This window comes from Plasmodium brasilianum, chromosome 6 (genome assembly GCF_023973825.1).
Source record: "Plasmodium brasilianum strain Bolivian I chromosome 6, whole genome shotgun sequence".
NCBI classification, from domain to species: domain Eukaryota; phylum Apicomplexa; class Aconoidasida; order Haemosporida; family Plasmodiidae; genus Plasmodium; species Plasmodium brasilianum.
In genome coordinates, this window is record NC_090119.1 from 536,938 (window position 1) to 555,805 (window position 18,868).

Consider the following 18,868-nt stretch of genomic DNA (forward strand, 5'->3'; position numbering starts at 1 on the left):
AAAATACATATGAAAAGGAAGAACTATATAAAAAAGATATATAAATTGAATAAAAATAAAAAAAAGGGAGTATGTAAGAACTTGAAACATAAAATAATAATGTTATTGTAAAACATATAACATAATATATATGTACAAATATACAATATCACAAATAATAAATCTTAAGAAATAATATGAATGAACATAAGGAAGGTGTAAAAATAGAGTTACTCCGTTTGTGCCCACCAACATTTGATCATAATATTTGGAATTTATTTAATATAAAGGAAATAGGAAATATTAATTTTGAAAAAAAAGAATCGACTGAAGACTTGAGCATATCAAATGAGTTTAGCTTAAGTCTTCCAATAAATTCTAGGAAAATATGTGTAGGTCAAAATTTTAAGTTTCAAATAAATATTGCGAATAATTTAAAAAATGATATTCAAGTGAGTACAATAAGTGTTGATATTTTGACAAAGGATAATACGTTTAACATATATAATAACATAGATCAACTAAATATTCCATCTAATTCGTTCTTTAATTTCATAACTTCTTTTCTTGTTAATTTCCTCGATATTTTTACGTAAGAATAAATGAAATACATGATAATAGAAGAATACAGTTTTATCTACATATATATAATGATATATATATGTGCATACATATATTATACATTCTTCTGTTGTATGTGCAACTTAGCTTTTATTTTTTATGCTCACGTATGTGTCCATTCTTGTTCTCCCAATTTCTTTTTTTATTCATTTTCTTTTTCATTCATTTGTTCTCCATTCCAGAGTACATTGTGTTGTGGAATATTTGCATGGGAATGAAAAAAAAGAATTAAGAAAAGATTTCAGTTTTATTTGTAAAAACCCGTTCAACTTGAAAACATTTATTTTACAAAGAAAGGATAAATTATATATAGAGTTAGTACTTAAAAATACAGAAGATGATAATATAATGTTATATGACATAAAACTAAGAGATATAAAATGTGAATTAGTAAAAAATGAAAGAACAACGAATGTGCACAACGGTATATATTATTTCAAGCAAAATGATGAATACTCTATGATTTTTTGTGTAAATGATGAAGAAAGTAAATTAAATATTTTAAATACTTTAAATGATGAAAATATAACGAATATAGAAATAATATATTTTACGAACAGCGGAGGTAAGGGTATAAATAATTTACATTTTCTAAAAAAAAATTTAATTACAGATAACATTCGGATCTACTTACATGAATCTGATAACATTTTTTATGTAGTAAATAAGATATATAAGTTTGAAATTATATTTGAAAATAATACAGATAAAAGTATACTTGTAGAAATATTTATTCACAATAATTCGAATATCCATGTAGTTAACAATTTTGTTAAAGCTCACATAATTGAGGAAAAAAAAAGAGTCTCTCATTTTTTTTACGTTTTATTTATTAACCCTGGAATTCATTTTTTTAATAAAATTACCATATATAACAAAAAAACTAAAAAAAAAATAGATTATATTAAATTGTTTAAATTGTTTGTTAAATAACGAATAACATTTACGTAAATATTATATATATCTGTATATATAAACATGTGCGCATGTAAATATTTGCATATGTGAATGTGTGTACATATGAATATGTATATAAATAAATATGTATATATGTATGTATGGGTACATATATATATGTGTGCATAAAAATGTGTGCAATTATAAATGTGTGTTAATAAAAATGTGTACAAATATAAATAAGCATACATAGATGTAGATATATGAATAGTGAAAAAAAGTCGAATGGATAATTATATACAAAAAAGAGGGGTGAAAAAAAAGAAATTTATATATGAGGACAAATAATAATTAAAACTATACAAGGCGAGAAAAAAAAAAAAAAAAAAAAGTGTATTATATTTATAAAAATTTACAAAATTTATAAAAAAAGAAGTTCGTTTCACTTTTTTGCATTTTGTTCTAACACAAATTTTGCTGCATTGCCGACTACTAAATTAATTCTTCGAACTTTCGTTTCGTCCTTATTTGATGGTAAATTATCATAATCACCTTCATCTTCGCTTGAAGTGTAATCATTTGAATCGTCTCTATTCAAAAAATTCACTTCATCGTAAAAAGTGTTTTCAAAATAATCCTCATCGAATATTAAATCATTACATTTCTTGTCAAAATAATAATTTTTGTATGTTTTAATATCCCCTAATTCATTTTTATGAAAATAATAAAAGCTAACATATCCATCCGAGCTTGAGCATGCACATATATTTCCTAAATTATTCCATGATATATCTGTAATAGGGCATAAATGTATATTCTTTATAATACTAATTGGTGCATCTAGAATTTCACTATCATAAAAATATACACTTCCATCAAATGTTCCTAAAGTATATATAAATCTTTCTTCTTTTTTATCTTTACTTTCGCACAACATATCTAGCTCATTTATTTTTTCTTCATTACAACTATTATCTTTACATTTGTTGCTCCCATTATTTTTTAGTTCATGTTGCTCTGCCTTCAATTCTGCACCGTTTTCTCTTTGAAACTCCTCTTTTAAGCATTGCTTCTTGTAATCCTCATTTTCTTCTTCGTTTTCCTCTTCATCTTCCTCCTCATTTTCTTCCTCATCTTCCTCCTCATTTTCTTCCTCGTTTTCTTCCTCGTTTTCTTCCTCGTTTTCCTCTTCATTTTCCTCCTCTTCTTCCACATCGTCATCTTCTTGTCCTTTTTCCCTTTCCATTTCTTCAGTTTTATCTAAATTATTCGACGAAGCATAATCCACTATAGAATCCTTCAAAGATTCCTTAATGTCGTCATAATACAAATCGCTGTCTGATATAGTGCTACTAACATCTTCACTTATATCATCTTGAATTTCAATATCGTTAAATAATAATGTTTTTTCATAATTTAATTTTAAGAGATTGTCGTGGTTTTTTAATTCATTGAAAAACATAATTTCGTCGAATGTTTTCCTTTTTTTATCTGAATGTAATGTAGTTTCCTCTGAGTCAGAATCAGTATTCATGAAAAGTTTGTAACATCTTTTAAGAATATTTTGGTGTGTTCTTAACTTAAAAGTATTATAGTTAAATTTTGCCACTAAAAAATGACTGGTTTGAGAAAATACTGTAAAAAATGGAATATTATACTTAATAAACAAGTTTTTGTGATATATATAAAAGCAACTGTAGGCTTTCATTTGATAATTTATCTTTATATTTTCTTCTTGTTTGTTATTTTTTTCGTGGTTTTTTTCAACCTGTTCAAATTGAATACCACTTGGTGCTATTAAAAATTCCCCATTTGGTGAAAAATCGATACGTCTAAAAAAAGATGGAAGCATTTCTTCACTTGAGAATAAGCACCTTTTTAATTTTTTTTCCTCTTCTTCCTCTTCCTGTCCTTCGTCCCCCACATCTTCTTGTTTTCGCATGTATTTTTTTTTGTCTCCTAATTCTAATTCTACTCGTTCTTCTCCTTCTTTCTCTCCTTCTTCTTTTACTTCTTTCTGTTCACCTTCCGCTTCAACATCTTCCACGATCGCATGTTTCCTGATTTCTTTTTCGTTTTGTTCCTGTGTCATATTCGTTTTTTCATTAACATCGTTTTCTGGTAAATCAATATGCCTATTTTGCGTATCTTTGTTCTCTTCTTTTTTATATATATTATATTGATCATTTCTTTCTGTGCTTTTTTCGTTATATTCATATTCATTATATATAACATAAGCTGTAGTGCGCTTTTCAAGTTGATCTGTTTTAATATTTTTTATAGAGTTTTCAAGTTTCCACGATTTTCCATCAACCTTCTTTTTCCATATTTTGAGCGTTTGGTCAGCACTAAGTGATGCTAAAAATTTGTTATTAGTATCTAACGATATACCTTGAATAATACCTGTATGACCTTCTAAAACCTTAACTTTGCAGTTGGAATTTTTAACAAATTCGATAATATTTATATTATTATCCTCATTACCTATATATAAAGTATCGTCGTTTGACCAAATGATACTATTTATAACTCCACTACATCTAAAAGATCCTACTATATTCCACCATTCTTTATAATCTAAGAAACTTACATCATAACCTAATGGAATATTTTTTGGTTTTTTGCTTTTTTCCCAAATATATATAAATTTATCTTCACCACCACTGGCTAAATATCTACCATTTTTATTAAAACGTACACAGTTTATTTCACCATTATGACCTATAAACCTACTTAAACATTTGACTGTTAAATCATCTTTCATATAAATTCTCCATAAGTGTACAAATTCGTCTGCACCACAGGTAGCTATATTAAACTTGATTGCTTTTTTTTTTTTTTTTCATCTTCATTTTGTAAAGTTGTAGGAATAGGACTATCACCTTTGCGTGAATTGTTATGTATAATTTTATTTACTGAATTAGTTTCATAATCATTATCCTCCTTCATTAAATTATTTACGTTAACACCATCAATTGAAGATATATCACCTTTTGCACTAGCACTTGTATAATTTTCATTATTATGGTTTATGGAATTATTTCTACTCATGTAATGCGTGTCCTTATCTTTCTTTAAAGGGCTACTTGTATTGTTGGAAGACAAAGTTATTTCATTTATTTTGCTTGCTTCATCTTTTTCTGAACAATTTATTTCATATTTGTTCTGTTTATCTTTTAAAAATTTTTTAAATAACTCATATCTCTTATTTAATTTTTTGACACTATAATAATTTGGATATGGTTGTATATCTATGGAATAAATTCGATCGCTTCTTTTGTTATCTTTGCTATGCCATAAAATTTGCGGTAAGTAAACATGTGGCATTTTTCTTATTAAAAATTAAGTACAAAAAAAAAAAAAAAAAAAGAGAAGAAAAAGGGGAAAAAAAAAAGATGATAAACCGGAAGAAAATAAAAAATATATTTGTATGATAATAAAAAGGTGGGAGAATAAAACGAAATATTCTTGTAATATGTTAACAAAAAAAAAAAAAAAAAAGATTGCATATAAACTACGCTATTTAATTTATATTTATTAGCGTTTAGTTTTGATAATCAAAAAAGTAATAGGTACTCTTAAAAAAAAAAAAGAAAAAAAGAGATATTCAAATGGTAAACATAACTGATGAGATTAACGAAAGTAAATGTGTAATTTAAAATACTCATAATGGTAATTTTAATCGTTAAAGTGAAATAAAGGGGGTAATACATATAAAAGAGGAAAGAGAATAATAAAAAGAATTTAAAACAGAAAAATTAATGCTATCAATTGGGAATAAATGAATTGAGTATATGTGTATTTATGTTTTTAAAAAAGGATACTTACGGGTACGGATACCCGAAAAAGTAAACACAATAATGCAAATACTTTAATAAAAGTTATGAATTTTTAGTAATGTCTACATTCAAAAAAAAGAAAAACTTTAAAGAGAAAAAAAAAAGCACAAGAATGTTTAAAATATATTTTATTTATGAAAAAAAAAAAAAGATAAATAAAGAAAAAGCAAGAAATAACAATAGGCAAAACGTTCTTATTTTGGGTCATTAGCATAAAAATATATGTATTATAATTATATATATATATATATATATATGTGTGGCAATAATTTGTGTTATTTTGGTTTTATTTTTCTTTGTTTAACTCCTCTTATCATTTTCCCCTTGTAATTTTTTCTTACTTGTGAGACAATATTTAAAATAGAACATGCGCAATGAAAAACTTTTGAAAATAGCCAAAAAAAAAAAAAAAAAGGAACAAGAATGAAGAAATGTTAAACGTGTTTTTAATAATATGTGCTCGTTATAAGTAATACACTATTACTGAATTTTGTTTTGTTATATCATTTCATTAATTTCTTCCAATTATTTTTTTGCCAAATATGTCTTTGTAAATATAAGGAATAAAAGGAAAGAGGGAAAAAAAAGAAAAGAAATGTAACAAAAATATAAAGGTGCAAAATAAATTAGTCTTAAAAAATGATATTTATTTTATTACTAATGAATACTTTTTTTTAACGAAAATAAATAATAAAAGGTAAAACTACAGAATATACTATTCATGTCTTAGTGTATACTACTATATGTTACATTTTTTCCATTCTTCAAAAAATATTTTTGTATTTTTCAATTTGTATTTGTCATGGTATTTTTAAAAATTTTTTGTTAAAAATGTTATGCAAGTAACCTTTATAGAAAATGTACTCTCAGAGGTTACTCATGTGTATATGAATACATATATATATATACATATGTAAACACTTATGTGCATTTATTTTTCTTTTTACGAAGTTTTCCGTTTTCCAAAATATATTTACAAGGCTTTGTGTAAAAGTTATTAAGCTGAAATACTATTTTATGTCATTCTTCCTAAAACATATGCTATATTAACATTAATGAAAAAGGTTTATTTCACTATAAACTAGTATACACATATATGTATAATAAATATATATGTTTGATAGCATGTATCCTCTTCATTATTCTCCTATTTAAAGAATTTGACAAATTTGTATGTTTGTGAGTGAGTATATGTTTTTTTAATAACTTAACATTTTTTAAATTAATTTCCTGTCTTCAAATATATTATAAATTATTAATAGGGATAATATTTCCAAAATATGTTTAACATAAATGTCAACTAAAATTAAAAGAAATAAGGAATTGAATTCTATCTATATCTTAATTTATTAAAAATGTATTTACCCGTTACAGTGTTTTCTTAAGATATAACTTATAAAAAAAGAAATGATACTCTTTATGCAAAAGGGAAAATATCTTTTCGAAAAAAAATATATGAGAGAACAAAAAATTAGACGCAATAAAAAAAGGTATGAAGTAAATTTACATTATTTAGATATTTCGAATATTAAGGATAAATTATAACTTTTGTTATATTCCCTTTTTTTCTTATTCTTCCTTTCGCTAAAGGTTACTGGTGTTGTTATAAAGTTGCAATATTTCTATTATTTTAACAAATTTACTATTTTAAAATAAACCCCTAATATATATAAACAAAATTGGTGCATACATATTATGCGTATATATGTTTATATATATAAACTAAAGAGATGAATAACTTTATTTTAAGCTGATTCGTTTTACTGTAGACAGAACATAGTAGAGGGTTATAAATAAATATATATATATATATAAATCTTTCTTTTTTTTTTTTTTCTTTTTACGTTTTTCAAATAATAATACTTATCCTAAAAAAAAAAAATGGGGATAAATTTATGAGCACTTTAAATGAGTAGTCAAATGAAGAATAACTAAATTTTCCAAAAATAAAGGAAATTTTGGATTGGAAAATTAAGGTAAGTACAAGTAGGTAAAAAAGTTATGAACAGAGGAATCACTTTAACTTTGAGAAAAAAGGTAAAATAAGAGTAGAATTGTATTAAATTATAGTTTGATTCAACTAGATTTAATAAACAAAGAGGTCATATTTTGATTTTAATTTGATTGACTAATTTTGATATAATTTGATAGTTTAAGTATAATTTTTTTTTTTTTTTTTTAAAATGAATAAAGATGAAGAGTTATTCTGTCACTTGAATTTCCTAATGTGTGCTGTTCATCTGTCGAGAAAGTACAATCTAAAATTCCAAAGCAGGTTGTATCAAGACCTTTTAGACACTTATTATTATAGAAAAAATTTAAGGGTGAAAGAATCTATATTTCCTAATGAAACTTACTTGAACTACAATGATTTAAATGGTTTATATAACTATACTCGAAGAAAATGCCAAGCAATAAGGTGCGAGAATATAATGAAATATGCATACATTTACTGTTGTTATAAATTGAAAAAAGAAAAGAGAAGAACTATAGCTTTAATGCTGTTAGATGAAGATTTTATAAAATACAATTGTAATAATAATAAATATGAAGATTATAAGAAAAAGAATATAAAAATTTATGAAAATAATTTTTATAATGTGAAAAGTCTACCAGGGTATAGTGCTGCGTATTACTTGATGGGGAAATTATATGAAAAGGAAGCTAAAAGAGAATGGTTTAACGAATTGAAAAAGAATAAATTAATAAACATAGCATCTTACTGCTATTATTTGTGTTATAAATCATGTCCATTTTTCATGTGCTCTTGTAAAAAGCTGCTGAAATTGCATGGAAATTTTTATTGTAATAGTATGTACACAGAAGAAGTAAAAAAGATTTCAAAACTGTACAATTTCGGAACATACATTTACCAAAAACATAAATTTGAATCTTCTTGCAAAGATGATGAAGAAGACGATGGAGAGAATAAAGTGATAGAAAAAAAGCGAAATGCTGATTTTGATAATAACATTTTAGAATTAATAGAATTTAAGGAAGAGATAATAAATAATATAGATATAAAAAACACTGAGTTTATATTATCATTAATAAAAGAAGACGAAATAAAAAATTTCTTTTTAAAATGGATGAACTGTTACAAAGATGATGTGCAAGTTTCGATTCACGAAGAAAGTAATAACTTCATTTCGAAGGAAGGAATACACAATTTATCAATAATAGGAAACTTTTATTACTATTTTTATGTTAATAATTTTAAAACATGTTTATTATTAATAGATAAGTGGGAAAACAAGCCAATTTTTAGTATATTCCTTTTTTATATTAAGGGGTTATGTTATTTTTTCTTAAGGAATTATGAAAAGTGCGCATTTTTTCTGGAAAAAATTCATAACATTGACTGTTATTACACAAAGCATTTACCATATTTGTCAACATGTTATTGGTATCAAAAGAAAGAAAATAAAATAGAATATATTTTGACAACTTACCCAAAGAGAGAAATAAACGAACACTTTTTATGTCTTATAGGAAATTACTTCTCTTTAAAAAATAACAAAAACTTAGCTGCTCAATTTTTTAGAAGAGCAATTCAGTTAAATGCGTTTCATGAATATGCTTATATTCTTTACTCTTGTGAAATGAAATACTTGGGGAAACGACGTAAAGCAGCTGTAGCATTGTCAAAATGCCTTCAAATAAATCCTTGTAATTTTAAGGCACACTTATTATTGAGTGTTCTATTATTTCAAGAAAGAAAATTTGAGTTAGCAAATGTTCATTTAAGTTTATGTCTAAAATTAAATAATACTGATGCCATTATAAGCTTATATTGTGCTACTATATATAATCATAATGAAAAATATGAAACTGCCTTACTTTGTTTAGAACATGCCCAAAAAAATGATTATGAAGGTATTTATTTATTTATTATGCAAGGCATTATATTCTTAAAAATAAGAAGAAATGTAGAAGCTTTAAAAAGCTTCCTAAAAGCTCAAAAAATAGATCCAACTTGCAGTTTCATTAACACACTTATAGCTTTCACATTACTTTTAGAAAAAAAATTTGATAAATCCAAAAAAATAATTAAAGAACTAGTTCTTCAAAACTTAAGTAGTATTAACATAAAATTGTTAAAAGATATCTATAAATGCTGCAATTTTAAGATACTCCCAAACAAAAGTATGTTAAATAAAATAGAACTTTTTTTTAAGGAAGGTAGTTTTTTAAAAAACATTAATATGTTCGACAATATCTGTTCGCAATGATAGAAATATTAAGTATATAACTTATATTGAGAAGGCGAGCCGTACATTTGTATATTAAAGAATGTATAAAAAGAAAGAGCTGCAGAAAAAAATAAAATGTAAGTCGTACAATATTAACATTATTTATTAAGCTGTAAAATATACATCTTCCAAATGAAAAATACCGATTCAACAACAAAAAAAGGAACATACAAAAGGAACATACAAAAGGAACATACAAAAGGAACATACAAAAGGAACATACAAAAGGAACATACAAAAGAAACATACAAAAGAAACATACAAAAGAAACATACATGATAAATGTAAATTTTAATAATCAAAGAATGCTCCGAAAAAAAAATACATTTGCACTACCATTCTGCTAAGAGAATAATGTGATATTTTTTATATAATAAATTCTACATATGTTAGATATTACAAAACTTTTTCACCTTTTTTATTAAAAAATAATATCATTTATAATTTATCTTTTTATACCTATATTTACATTAACAATAAAAAAAACAAAACAAAACAAAACAAAACAATATAGGTTAATGCTTGTCACTTGTTCTAAATTTTTTTTTTCGTTTTCAATATTTTACAACTTTCATAACTAGAAAAATTGAAGGAAGCTGAATTTGTACATTTTGAAAAATTGTTAAAATTAAAAATTTTTATTTCTGCTTTAGGGTTCACGTAGAGTATATTTAAAATATTTGATATTTTATAATGAGCCTAAAAAAGTAATTAGAAAAAAGAAAAAAAACAAAATAGTGCTTTGGTCAGTAAATTCATATCACTTTACATTTCATAACTCACAATAACTATACTTAGAAAAGTACTTCTCAAAATGTTAGGATAAATATAGTTTTAATTTAAAACATTCTGTAATTATTTCATCTATACTACGCTAAACAAAAAGGATATTTCATAATTAACACTTCAACTTTTCGAAATGTATGCATTAGAGCTTTCTTTTTTAAAATGCATTTAAGTGAACGTATGAGTAACGATCTACGTGCACATATTTGTATATATAAGTATATGTACAAACAACATTTGCATTTCCTTGTTTAAATACAGTGTTACCCTATTTTGAACGTAATATTTACATAGGTTTATCTGAAAGGTAATTTTATAAGATATGCATACAAAAATACCACACTAAAATATTCATAAAAGTGCTTCAATATTGTAAAATTTTGTTAACTTGAAAAATGGATAAGTCCTATATATTAATTTTATAGAACTTAATCATAAATATAAAAGAGCAGTTGTATATGTTTATGAGTATGTATACATTTTAAAAAAAAAGGAGGGAAGAAAAACAAAAAAAAAAAAAAAAAAGGTAAAAGGTGCACATAAAATTAAGGAAGAGCTATTATGTGAAAGAATATAAATAAAAATAAAAAAAATCACGAAAATTTCTACATATTTTATTACTTTTTTAAAATTAGATATATTTATAAAAATAAGTTATTTCCATTTTTTCGATTTTCATGAAATTGAAAGTAAAATATAATATTAAAAAAAAAAAGAAAAAAAGGTACGCATAAAAACATTTAGACGTTTCAAAATTATTTTTTTTTTATTTAATATATAATTTATATAACTAAAAATGGAATGGTTGTTTATGTGATTGCACATGGATATATGTGTGAGTATTACTTGTTTATATCCGTAAGCAAGAGGACACATAAATATTTATACATTATAGTACTTTTAGAATGAACACCTTTTTGCATAACATATTATTAGAATATTATATTTATAATTTAGTTCTTGTAAATTTTATCTTTTAAAGTTAATGATGAGTTATTGAACTTGTATAATTTAGACGTATTTTTGAGTAAGTGAAATTCTCTGCTTAAGTATTGCTGTACTACATAAAAGTTGTTAGCAGCAAATTAATACACACATATACGTATAAATGTATATATAATGACCTTTTGTTTTGCATCCTTTTAATAGTCGCCGAAAATATATTATAAAGAAATTATTATATATCTTCTTCTAATTATTATAAGCATTTAATATTCTTTTTAGATAGTGGGAATTTTTGTTTTTTGAATTTAGTAAAGCACCGTAGTTGCAGAAAAGTTTTGTATCAAAATATTTTTCGATGACATTATCTATTTAATTGTTGTAACATTGCTTTTGTTACATTTAAAAATATATATACATTATGTACTTATATATATATAATAAAATATTAAGGCAATATAATACAAGCAAATGGAAAAAATAATAAATGGAGTCTATTATTGTTATATATTTATTTAAAACACGTTTTATAACAACAAAAAAAAAAAAAAAAAGTAAATAAAATAAATTGGCGATAAAGGCAATTATTTTATGCATATAAAGTGCATAAAACAAATTATATTTTAAGGAATTGAATAAAGACAGCTTTTCTTCTGTCTTTCGTTTTTTTTTTTTTTTGTTATTTGTTCTATAGTTAATTGTTTGTTAATAACAATAATATACTTTTAAAGATTCTATAATGAATATATAAATATATATATATATATGTGTGTAAAATACGAGGGACTTCAAATTATGCGTATTACTTATTTCATTTATTCTTTTATTTTGTGTTCTATAAGTTTTTGCAAACATATGACTACTGATAGTTTGATTTTTTAATTTTTGGTTAAATTAAAAATTTTTTGCAATATGAATTTTACAGAAGAAAAAAAAGAAGGAATATACGTATACGCATATATATAAACAAACATCTATATGTACATGTACAAAAATATTATTGTGAAAAGTTATTATTTTTATTAAAAGATATAATTTTTTTTTTTTTTTTTTTTAAAGTAAAAATAATAAATTAATAAAATTTTGTAATATCTAATGTGATATTTAAGAGGGAAAGACAAAATGAATACAAAACTTCTTATTTCATTATTCATATTTCTTTGTTTACACAACGTTGCAAATGCGTACAACTGCTCAAAAGCAATGTCCAGCATAACATTTCAGGACTTTACATTGTCTAGTATAATTCATGCTCATACATCGACAGGTAAGAACTTAGGTAGCTGGATCCATTTCTTTTTCAGTCATTTTAATAATGGAAATGATGCTATAAAATATGTGGAGACAACAAATATAAATACTTTAGATGAAAAGGATCATCATTGTTTTATTAGAGGTTTTACGGTGTTCCTAATTCATGCTTATGCTAAGGATATAAAAGCCATGTCAAATACTGATAATTTTGAAACGTATTTCAGAAATTTATTAAAGGATATTAATCCTGATATTGCTAAAGATTTCTTAACGGTTTTAGATAACAAAATACTTTTAGATCATATGGATAGTATAATTCTTAAAGAACAGGATTATGCAAACTTGAAAAGAGATGTTAATATATTTAAACAAAATATAAATCCAGTAAATGGAAATAATCATGCTACCTATAAAAATGTTCCAACTAGACTTTTTGAGCCATATGAAATACGAGCCTTTAAAAGAGAGTATATAACTAAAGATGAAGCGTCAATTAATGCAAATGAAGTATATGCTGCTCGTGACTACCAGTATTTGGCTTTCCTTGGTGTCGTTGATCATTATTATAATTCTGATATAACAAAGCCTGCAAAAGGAACTTCTGTAGTTATTGAGAGTAGAAAAAGATTAGGTTTGAGGAAACGTAGTAGTTCACTTGCATTATTAGGGCCACATGAAAATAACCCATTTTTTGGTTTTTGTGAAAAGAATGGAAATGAAGAATATTTTGGATCACTTGATGATTTGTTGCCTTCCTTTTTTTCAATTATTAAAACGAAAATGCTGCTTGGACATAATAGATTTTTAAGAGAATTTGATTATTCCTTAATGAACAAAACTTACAAAATTCCTAATCTAAAAGGTTTTAGATTTTTGAAACAACTTTTTAGAAAAAAAAACTTAGAAAATTTTGTAGATATGTATGCTGGTCTAATGTCAACTGAGTTAGATTTTTTAAGAGAGGATTTTCTAGATTTATTTGATACTACCATAAATTGCCACGCACGTGAGTTTGCAAATCGTGCAGGAGATAACTATTTTGCTATTAAGGAGAAAAACATGGTAGCTTGAAATCTTTCTATATTTTTAGATTTACCAAATTTCTTTTTTAAATTTTAGATTCATGTTCAGAGATTTTTCTTTTTTTTCGATTTTTTGTGTTTTTTTACTATTATTTTTTTAAAATGTCGTGAAATACAAAAATAGCAATATCGATAGTATAAAATTTTATGAAGGTTTTCCATATGTATATATAAGTATGAATATGTGCACAACTTAATTTTTTTACAAATTTTTATATAAAAAAATAAAATGAACTTCACATCTTTTCTTTTTAAGGCCATTTCATTTTTTGTTAATGAAATATTACATAAAAAAGTTTGAAGTGTGATGTATGGAATTATTAAAGAATGAATTAGAATATTTCAACTCTGATTTGTTCATACGCTTTTGTTTGCGTTTGTGTAAATGTTTCATAGAACTTACTTTAATATAAACATAAGTTTTTAAATTTAGTATTCAACAAGGTTCTTACCATTTGCTCATGTAGTATTTTAGAAGCAAAAGTTAATATTTTGTTTATTTTTGTTTTATATGCTCCTTATCATGTATATACAAAAAAATAAAATAAAATAAAATGAAATGAAATAGAAAAACATGACAGGTGTCTATACTTCAAACACACTATCCCCTTCTCTAAATTGGTTTATTTGAATTAAATATATAAAATTATGTAAGAATAAAGAGAAGTCTCAAAAAAAAAAAAAAAAAAAATTAGCTACTATCTGTATAAAAGTATTTGTTGTTTTATAATTTATTTAACGTGTATTAATTTACAAAAAAAAAAAAAATGATGTATAATTTTTTGCCGTTTCTCTTTACATAATTTGTCCCTTTATCTCATTTTGGTTAAATAAAATATGTTCACTATCAATATATATCTATGAACTTCACTTTTTTAATAATGAAAAATACATAATAATATTTTTAAATGGAGAATTAAGCATAAAAAAGCCCCTATATTTTTGATAACATGTATTTGGTGAACCTTGTTATTAACGCTTTAGCTTTCAAACGTCGGAGCACCCTCATGAACGCATAAATTACCAAAAGTTGCACTTCCATTTAACGCAATAGTCCAAAGTCTTCACACATATGCATATATATATATACACTTGTATGTATGTAAAAATATCAATATAATACATGTTCGTAAATTTCCCACATAATCTCCTCAATTTTTCTGAAGACATGCCTATATTTCGAAACATTTGTATTGAAGTTGAATTTTTTTTTATATTTTTAAGGATGAACATTAAAATTATTTTCACTTTATCATACAATCACTTTTCAAGTATGTGTATTTATGTAGTTGAAAAAAGACTTTACTTCTTTGAACATATATATATGTAAAAATATTTTGTACTTTCATAATATGTGACCTTTTCGTAAACGATACAATTTTTTGCACATTCCTTTTTAATATTTTATTTTTATATGAGTTAATATATTTTATAGAACTTGCATAATAAGATGTATTTAAAATAGGTTATATAACATGATGGTATAGTAAATAATATATAATTAAAAAGTGAGTAATTCTAGGATAAAAAAATGGACCCACTCCATAAGCTTTCTAGAAGTAAAAGATTTATCTTTGAAATTATTTAAAAAAAATTAATACTTTTTTATGTGATACGTGCACACATATATATATATATATATGTACTTGCTTTTATAAGTATTGTTAAAAAAAGTAAAATCTTAGCTCCAACAAAATTTTTGTAATTAATAATGTTAGGAAAACACATGTTTACAAATACAGTAGGCAATAATTATAAGGGATAATGAAAAAAATAACAACAAAAATGGCTGTAAAACTTTAATTTTGATATGAGAAATAAATGGAAAGCCATGTAATATGAAGAGTGCTAAGTTTTATAAAAAATAATATTATGCTTTAATGTGTGCGCCACTTAAGAGTATTTAAAGGAAAATAATACGCATCACACAGGAAAAGCCATATAGTAATATTCTTATGTATATATGTTTTGTTATTATTATTATTATTATTATTATTCAAGTTTTTCACTTCTTAGTGTCTGTATTTTCATTTACCGGATTTTGTAAAATTATTTTCTTGTTCTATTATTATTCCCTATATAAATTTTTCTCTTTTCCTTTCAAAAACTTGTATCCTTTTTTGTATTTTTTTTTCTCAAAATTTTTCCTTCTTTTTTCCTTATTTTTTCACCACATATTTCTCTAATTTCAATCAAAGAAGAATCAGGAAGAGAAGTTCAGAGTCTCTATTGTATTCTATTTTTTCTCTAATAAACTGTTTATTAAGATGTTCATAAAATATGAACATGATTATCACCATCAATACTATCACCTATGTAAAAATATATATTCGTATCTTTAGGATTACTCCTAAAATCGATAACTGTCTTTAAAAAATGTTTGCATAGATTTTTTAATAACTCTTTTCTTTCTTTTTTTTTTATTTTTTTAAATATATCTTTATTAATCTTTAACATGATATATGTATTATAAGACATACATGCTGGATCCCCGAATACAAATATCTTCCTGGATTTATCATATTTAGGAATTGTAAATGATTCTTCAATAGTTTTTTTATTAACTCTTTCTTTATTATTACTGATTTCAGCACTATTTAAATTATAATGTACTCCTAAATTACGAAGTTGTATATATAATTTTCCTTTTTGCTCTACCAACTTTTTTTCAAAAATCTCTTCCTCTATTTGAGTTTGTTCTCATATTTTCCGCCCCTTCTCATTACATTGGTTTTCTTGCAAGTTTATAAATATATCCTTTTTCTTCAAATTAGGTTTTTTTTTATATATAATAAATCAAAAAAAAAAAAAAAAAAAAATGTTTATATTGTCTTTTTTTATTTTGTTATAGAATATATATTTGATTGAATAATATTATAAGGGGTAAGAGGAATAAATATATACATATAAACATTTACCCAAACATTCTGTCTTACATGAAAGTGCATTGAACAAATTATAATCAAAATTATTTGGATAAATATTAATTTATGTATACGAGAAATATACAATGAAGAACGAAATATTTCGATAAAAGTATATTTTTTATATGAATTCAAATTATCTTTTACAAAATTAGATTCATTATTACATTTCTGTATTAAATTCATTGTTCTATTATTGTTATATGTTTTATAGGTAATGTTTATGTTCACACCTTTGGTGCTTCTTTTATTGTTATATTTACGATTTGATAAACTACATGAGCCATGATGTTCATAATTCATTTCATATTTTTATAATAATACTAAAAAAAAAATTGGAGAAAAGTTTTACGTTTAATTTATTTTACATTATAATTAACAAGAGTAAAACTGATGTTTCTCATTAGGGTAGATATTATTAACAAGAAAAAAAAAAAAAAAAATTATATATATAAAACTATTAAAACTATATATTAAAATAATTAATAATGCAACTTAATACACTATTCCTAATAAAAAAATAAAAAAATAAAAATAATAAATAAATAAATAAAAGCAAATGATAAAAGAATTTTTTTTTTTAATTTTAAATTAAAAATGTACGTATTCTACCAAAAAAACACAATATAACAACACATATATAAAATATTGAAGTAAACATTAAAACTGTAAATTCTCTCAAATTTTATATTGTACTTTTCATTCATATGATAAAAAGAAAAAAAAAGAAAATAGATCATTCAAATTTTTATTTTTTAAAATATTTTTCCTAAAATAGAAATTATATATATAATATTATAACTGGGACTCTGAATTTTGTTAGGAAAGAATATAATGTTTTTTCAAATTGAATATTATACCGTTTTTTGAATATATCTTTTGTTTTTTTGTTTTTTTTACAGTATGTTGCATGCATATTTATATATATAAATATATATTTTACTGTGTCATAAAAATTCCTAATTTTATTTACAATATATATAAACAGAATTTTTTTCCTTATGTTAAAGATTTACTTATGTCTAATTTTAAATTTGAAAAAATCTTTTTATTTCGTTTATATAGTTTTTACAATCATTGAGTTATTTTTTTAAGTAGAGCATAAATTGTATTTTCATTAAAGTTCTTCTGTAACAAAAAAAAATATTTTACTTTTTTTTTAAGTGTGAAAAATAATGACATAGACACATCTGTATATATATCTACACAACATGAACTTCCCAATGGTGTTATATTATTTCTAGTACTGGAAAAACGCTGATTTAAAATATTTCAAAAAAAAAAAAATAAAATTAGAACAAAAACAATTTTCTGGATCGATTTGTAGTTGCCTTTATATTAAAGTTTTATAAAATGTATAACTTTTTTGATAATTGTTTTATTAATATGTAACTTAAACTATGTGTTCTAAATTTTAAAAAAATATATTTTTGAGCTTTTAATTATGGATTATTTGTGAATACTACGTTTTTTTTTTATTAGAAATACAAAACGATGATAGCGTTTTTTTTTTTTTTAATTTATCTCATCACTCTCTTAATAAGGACGATATTATTTTATTAGCTAAACCTAGAAGGATAAATGTTAGAATATGGCAAAAATCAAAAAAAAAAGAAACTAAATTTTATATGAGGCAAAAATGTATATCTGCATTAATTCGAATACAGAACAGGAAAAAAAAGTTTTTCTATAAATCTTATATATATACATATTATTCATATATATTTATTTCAATTAGAAAATTAAAAGGAAAAGATAATATTATAGTATTGTAACTTCTAAAAGGGTATTGTAAGTTCACTTTTTTTTTTTGTGAAAAATGGGAAACAGATATAATAATTTAAGATGAAAATTTTAAGAATTATGTTTTCCCATATACCTAAAAAGATAAATTAATAATGTCTTTACAAACATTTTTTATGTGGCCTATTTATCAGATAAATCAGCCTTTTTTTATTCTCATTTCAAATTTTACATTTTCGGGCTTGTATTTTAATTGTGTAAAATATGAAAAAATGATATATTAACCATACTATTATTTTTATTCATTTTTTTTCTGGTTATGCAAATATATTTCTATATATCTATCTATATATATATAATAAGCTCACTTGTTATAAGAGTGTTATTGCTTTGTTTGAAAAGTTTATATATTTTTACCCTTTGTAGTTGTCACTTTTTGCAGAACAATCTATTTGGTAAATGTTTTATTTTACTCTGATAATAATTAATAAAACTGATATTAGATAAAAAAAAAGTATGAAGTATTTCAAATAGATATAATAACGTTT

At 23.3% G+C, this 18,868-nt stretch overlaps 5 protein-coding genes and 1 pseudogene across 6 annotated transcripts; 3 read left to right on the plus strand and 3 right to left on the minus strand.

The window, feature by feature from the left end:
- Window positions 1-176: 176 nt before the first annotated feature.
- MKS88_001714 (uncharacterized protein) lies at window positions 177-1,533 on the plus strand (the record flags this gene model as incomplete). Its single annotated transcript, XM_067214666.1, has 2 exons — window positions 177-571; window positions 783-1,533. 2 exons carry the CDS (start codon window positions 177-179, stop codon window positions 1,531-1,533), a joined length of 1,146 nt encoding a protein of 381 aa, XP_067074601.1.
- Window positions 1,534-1,939: 406 nt separating this feature from the next.
- Window positions 1,940-4,261, minus strand: MKS88_001715 (chromatin assembly factor 1 subunit A; the record flags this gene model as incomplete). The annotated part of the gene is made up of 1 exon (XM_067214667.1): window positions 1,940-4,261. One exon carries the CDS (start codon window positions 4,259-4,261, stop codon window positions 1,940-1,942), a length of 2,322 nt encoding a protein of 773 aa, XP_067074602.1.
- Window positions 4,262-4,305: 44 nt separating this feature from the next.
- Window positions 4,306-4,824, minus strand: MKS88_001716 (chromatin assembly factor 1 subunit A; the record flags this gene model as incomplete). Its single annotated transcript, XM_067214668.1, has 1 exon — window positions 4,306-4,824. The coding sequence occupies one exon, from the start codon at window positions 4,822-4,824 to the stop codon at window positions 4,306-4,308; it is 519 nt and encodes a 172-aa protein (XP_067074603.1).
- Window positions 4,825-7,519: 2,695 nt separating this feature from the next.
- Window positions 7,520-9,568, plus strand: MKS88_001717 (anaphase-promoting complex subunit 3; the record flags this gene model as incomplete). The annotated part of the gene is made up of 1 exon (XM_067214671.1): window positions 7,520-9,568. One exon carries the CDS (start codon window positions 7,520-7,522, stop codon window positions 9,566-9,568), a length of 2,049 nt encoding a protein of 682 aa, XP_067074604.1.
- A 2,952-nt stretch (window positions 9,569-12,520) lies between these two features.
- Window positions 12,521-13,642, plus strand: MKS88_001718 (rhoptry-associated protein 2; the record flags this gene model as incomplete). The annotated part of the gene is made up of 1 exon (XM_067214672.1): window positions 12,521-13,642. The coding sequence occupies one exon, from the start codon at window positions 12,521-12,523 to the stop codon at window positions 13,640-13,642; it is 1,122 nt and encodes a 373-aa protein (XP_067074605.1).
- Window positions 13,643-15,924: 2,282 nt separating this feature from the next.
- MKS88_001719 lies at window positions 15,925-16,880 on the minus strand (annotated as a pseudogene). The gene is made up of 2 exons: window positions 16,745-16,880; window positions 15,928-16,268 (listed from the first exon to the last, which is right to left on the minus strand). Coding segments are annotated over exons 1-2 (477 nt in total).
- Between the last annotated feature and the right edge of the window lie 1,988 nt (window positions 16,881-18,868).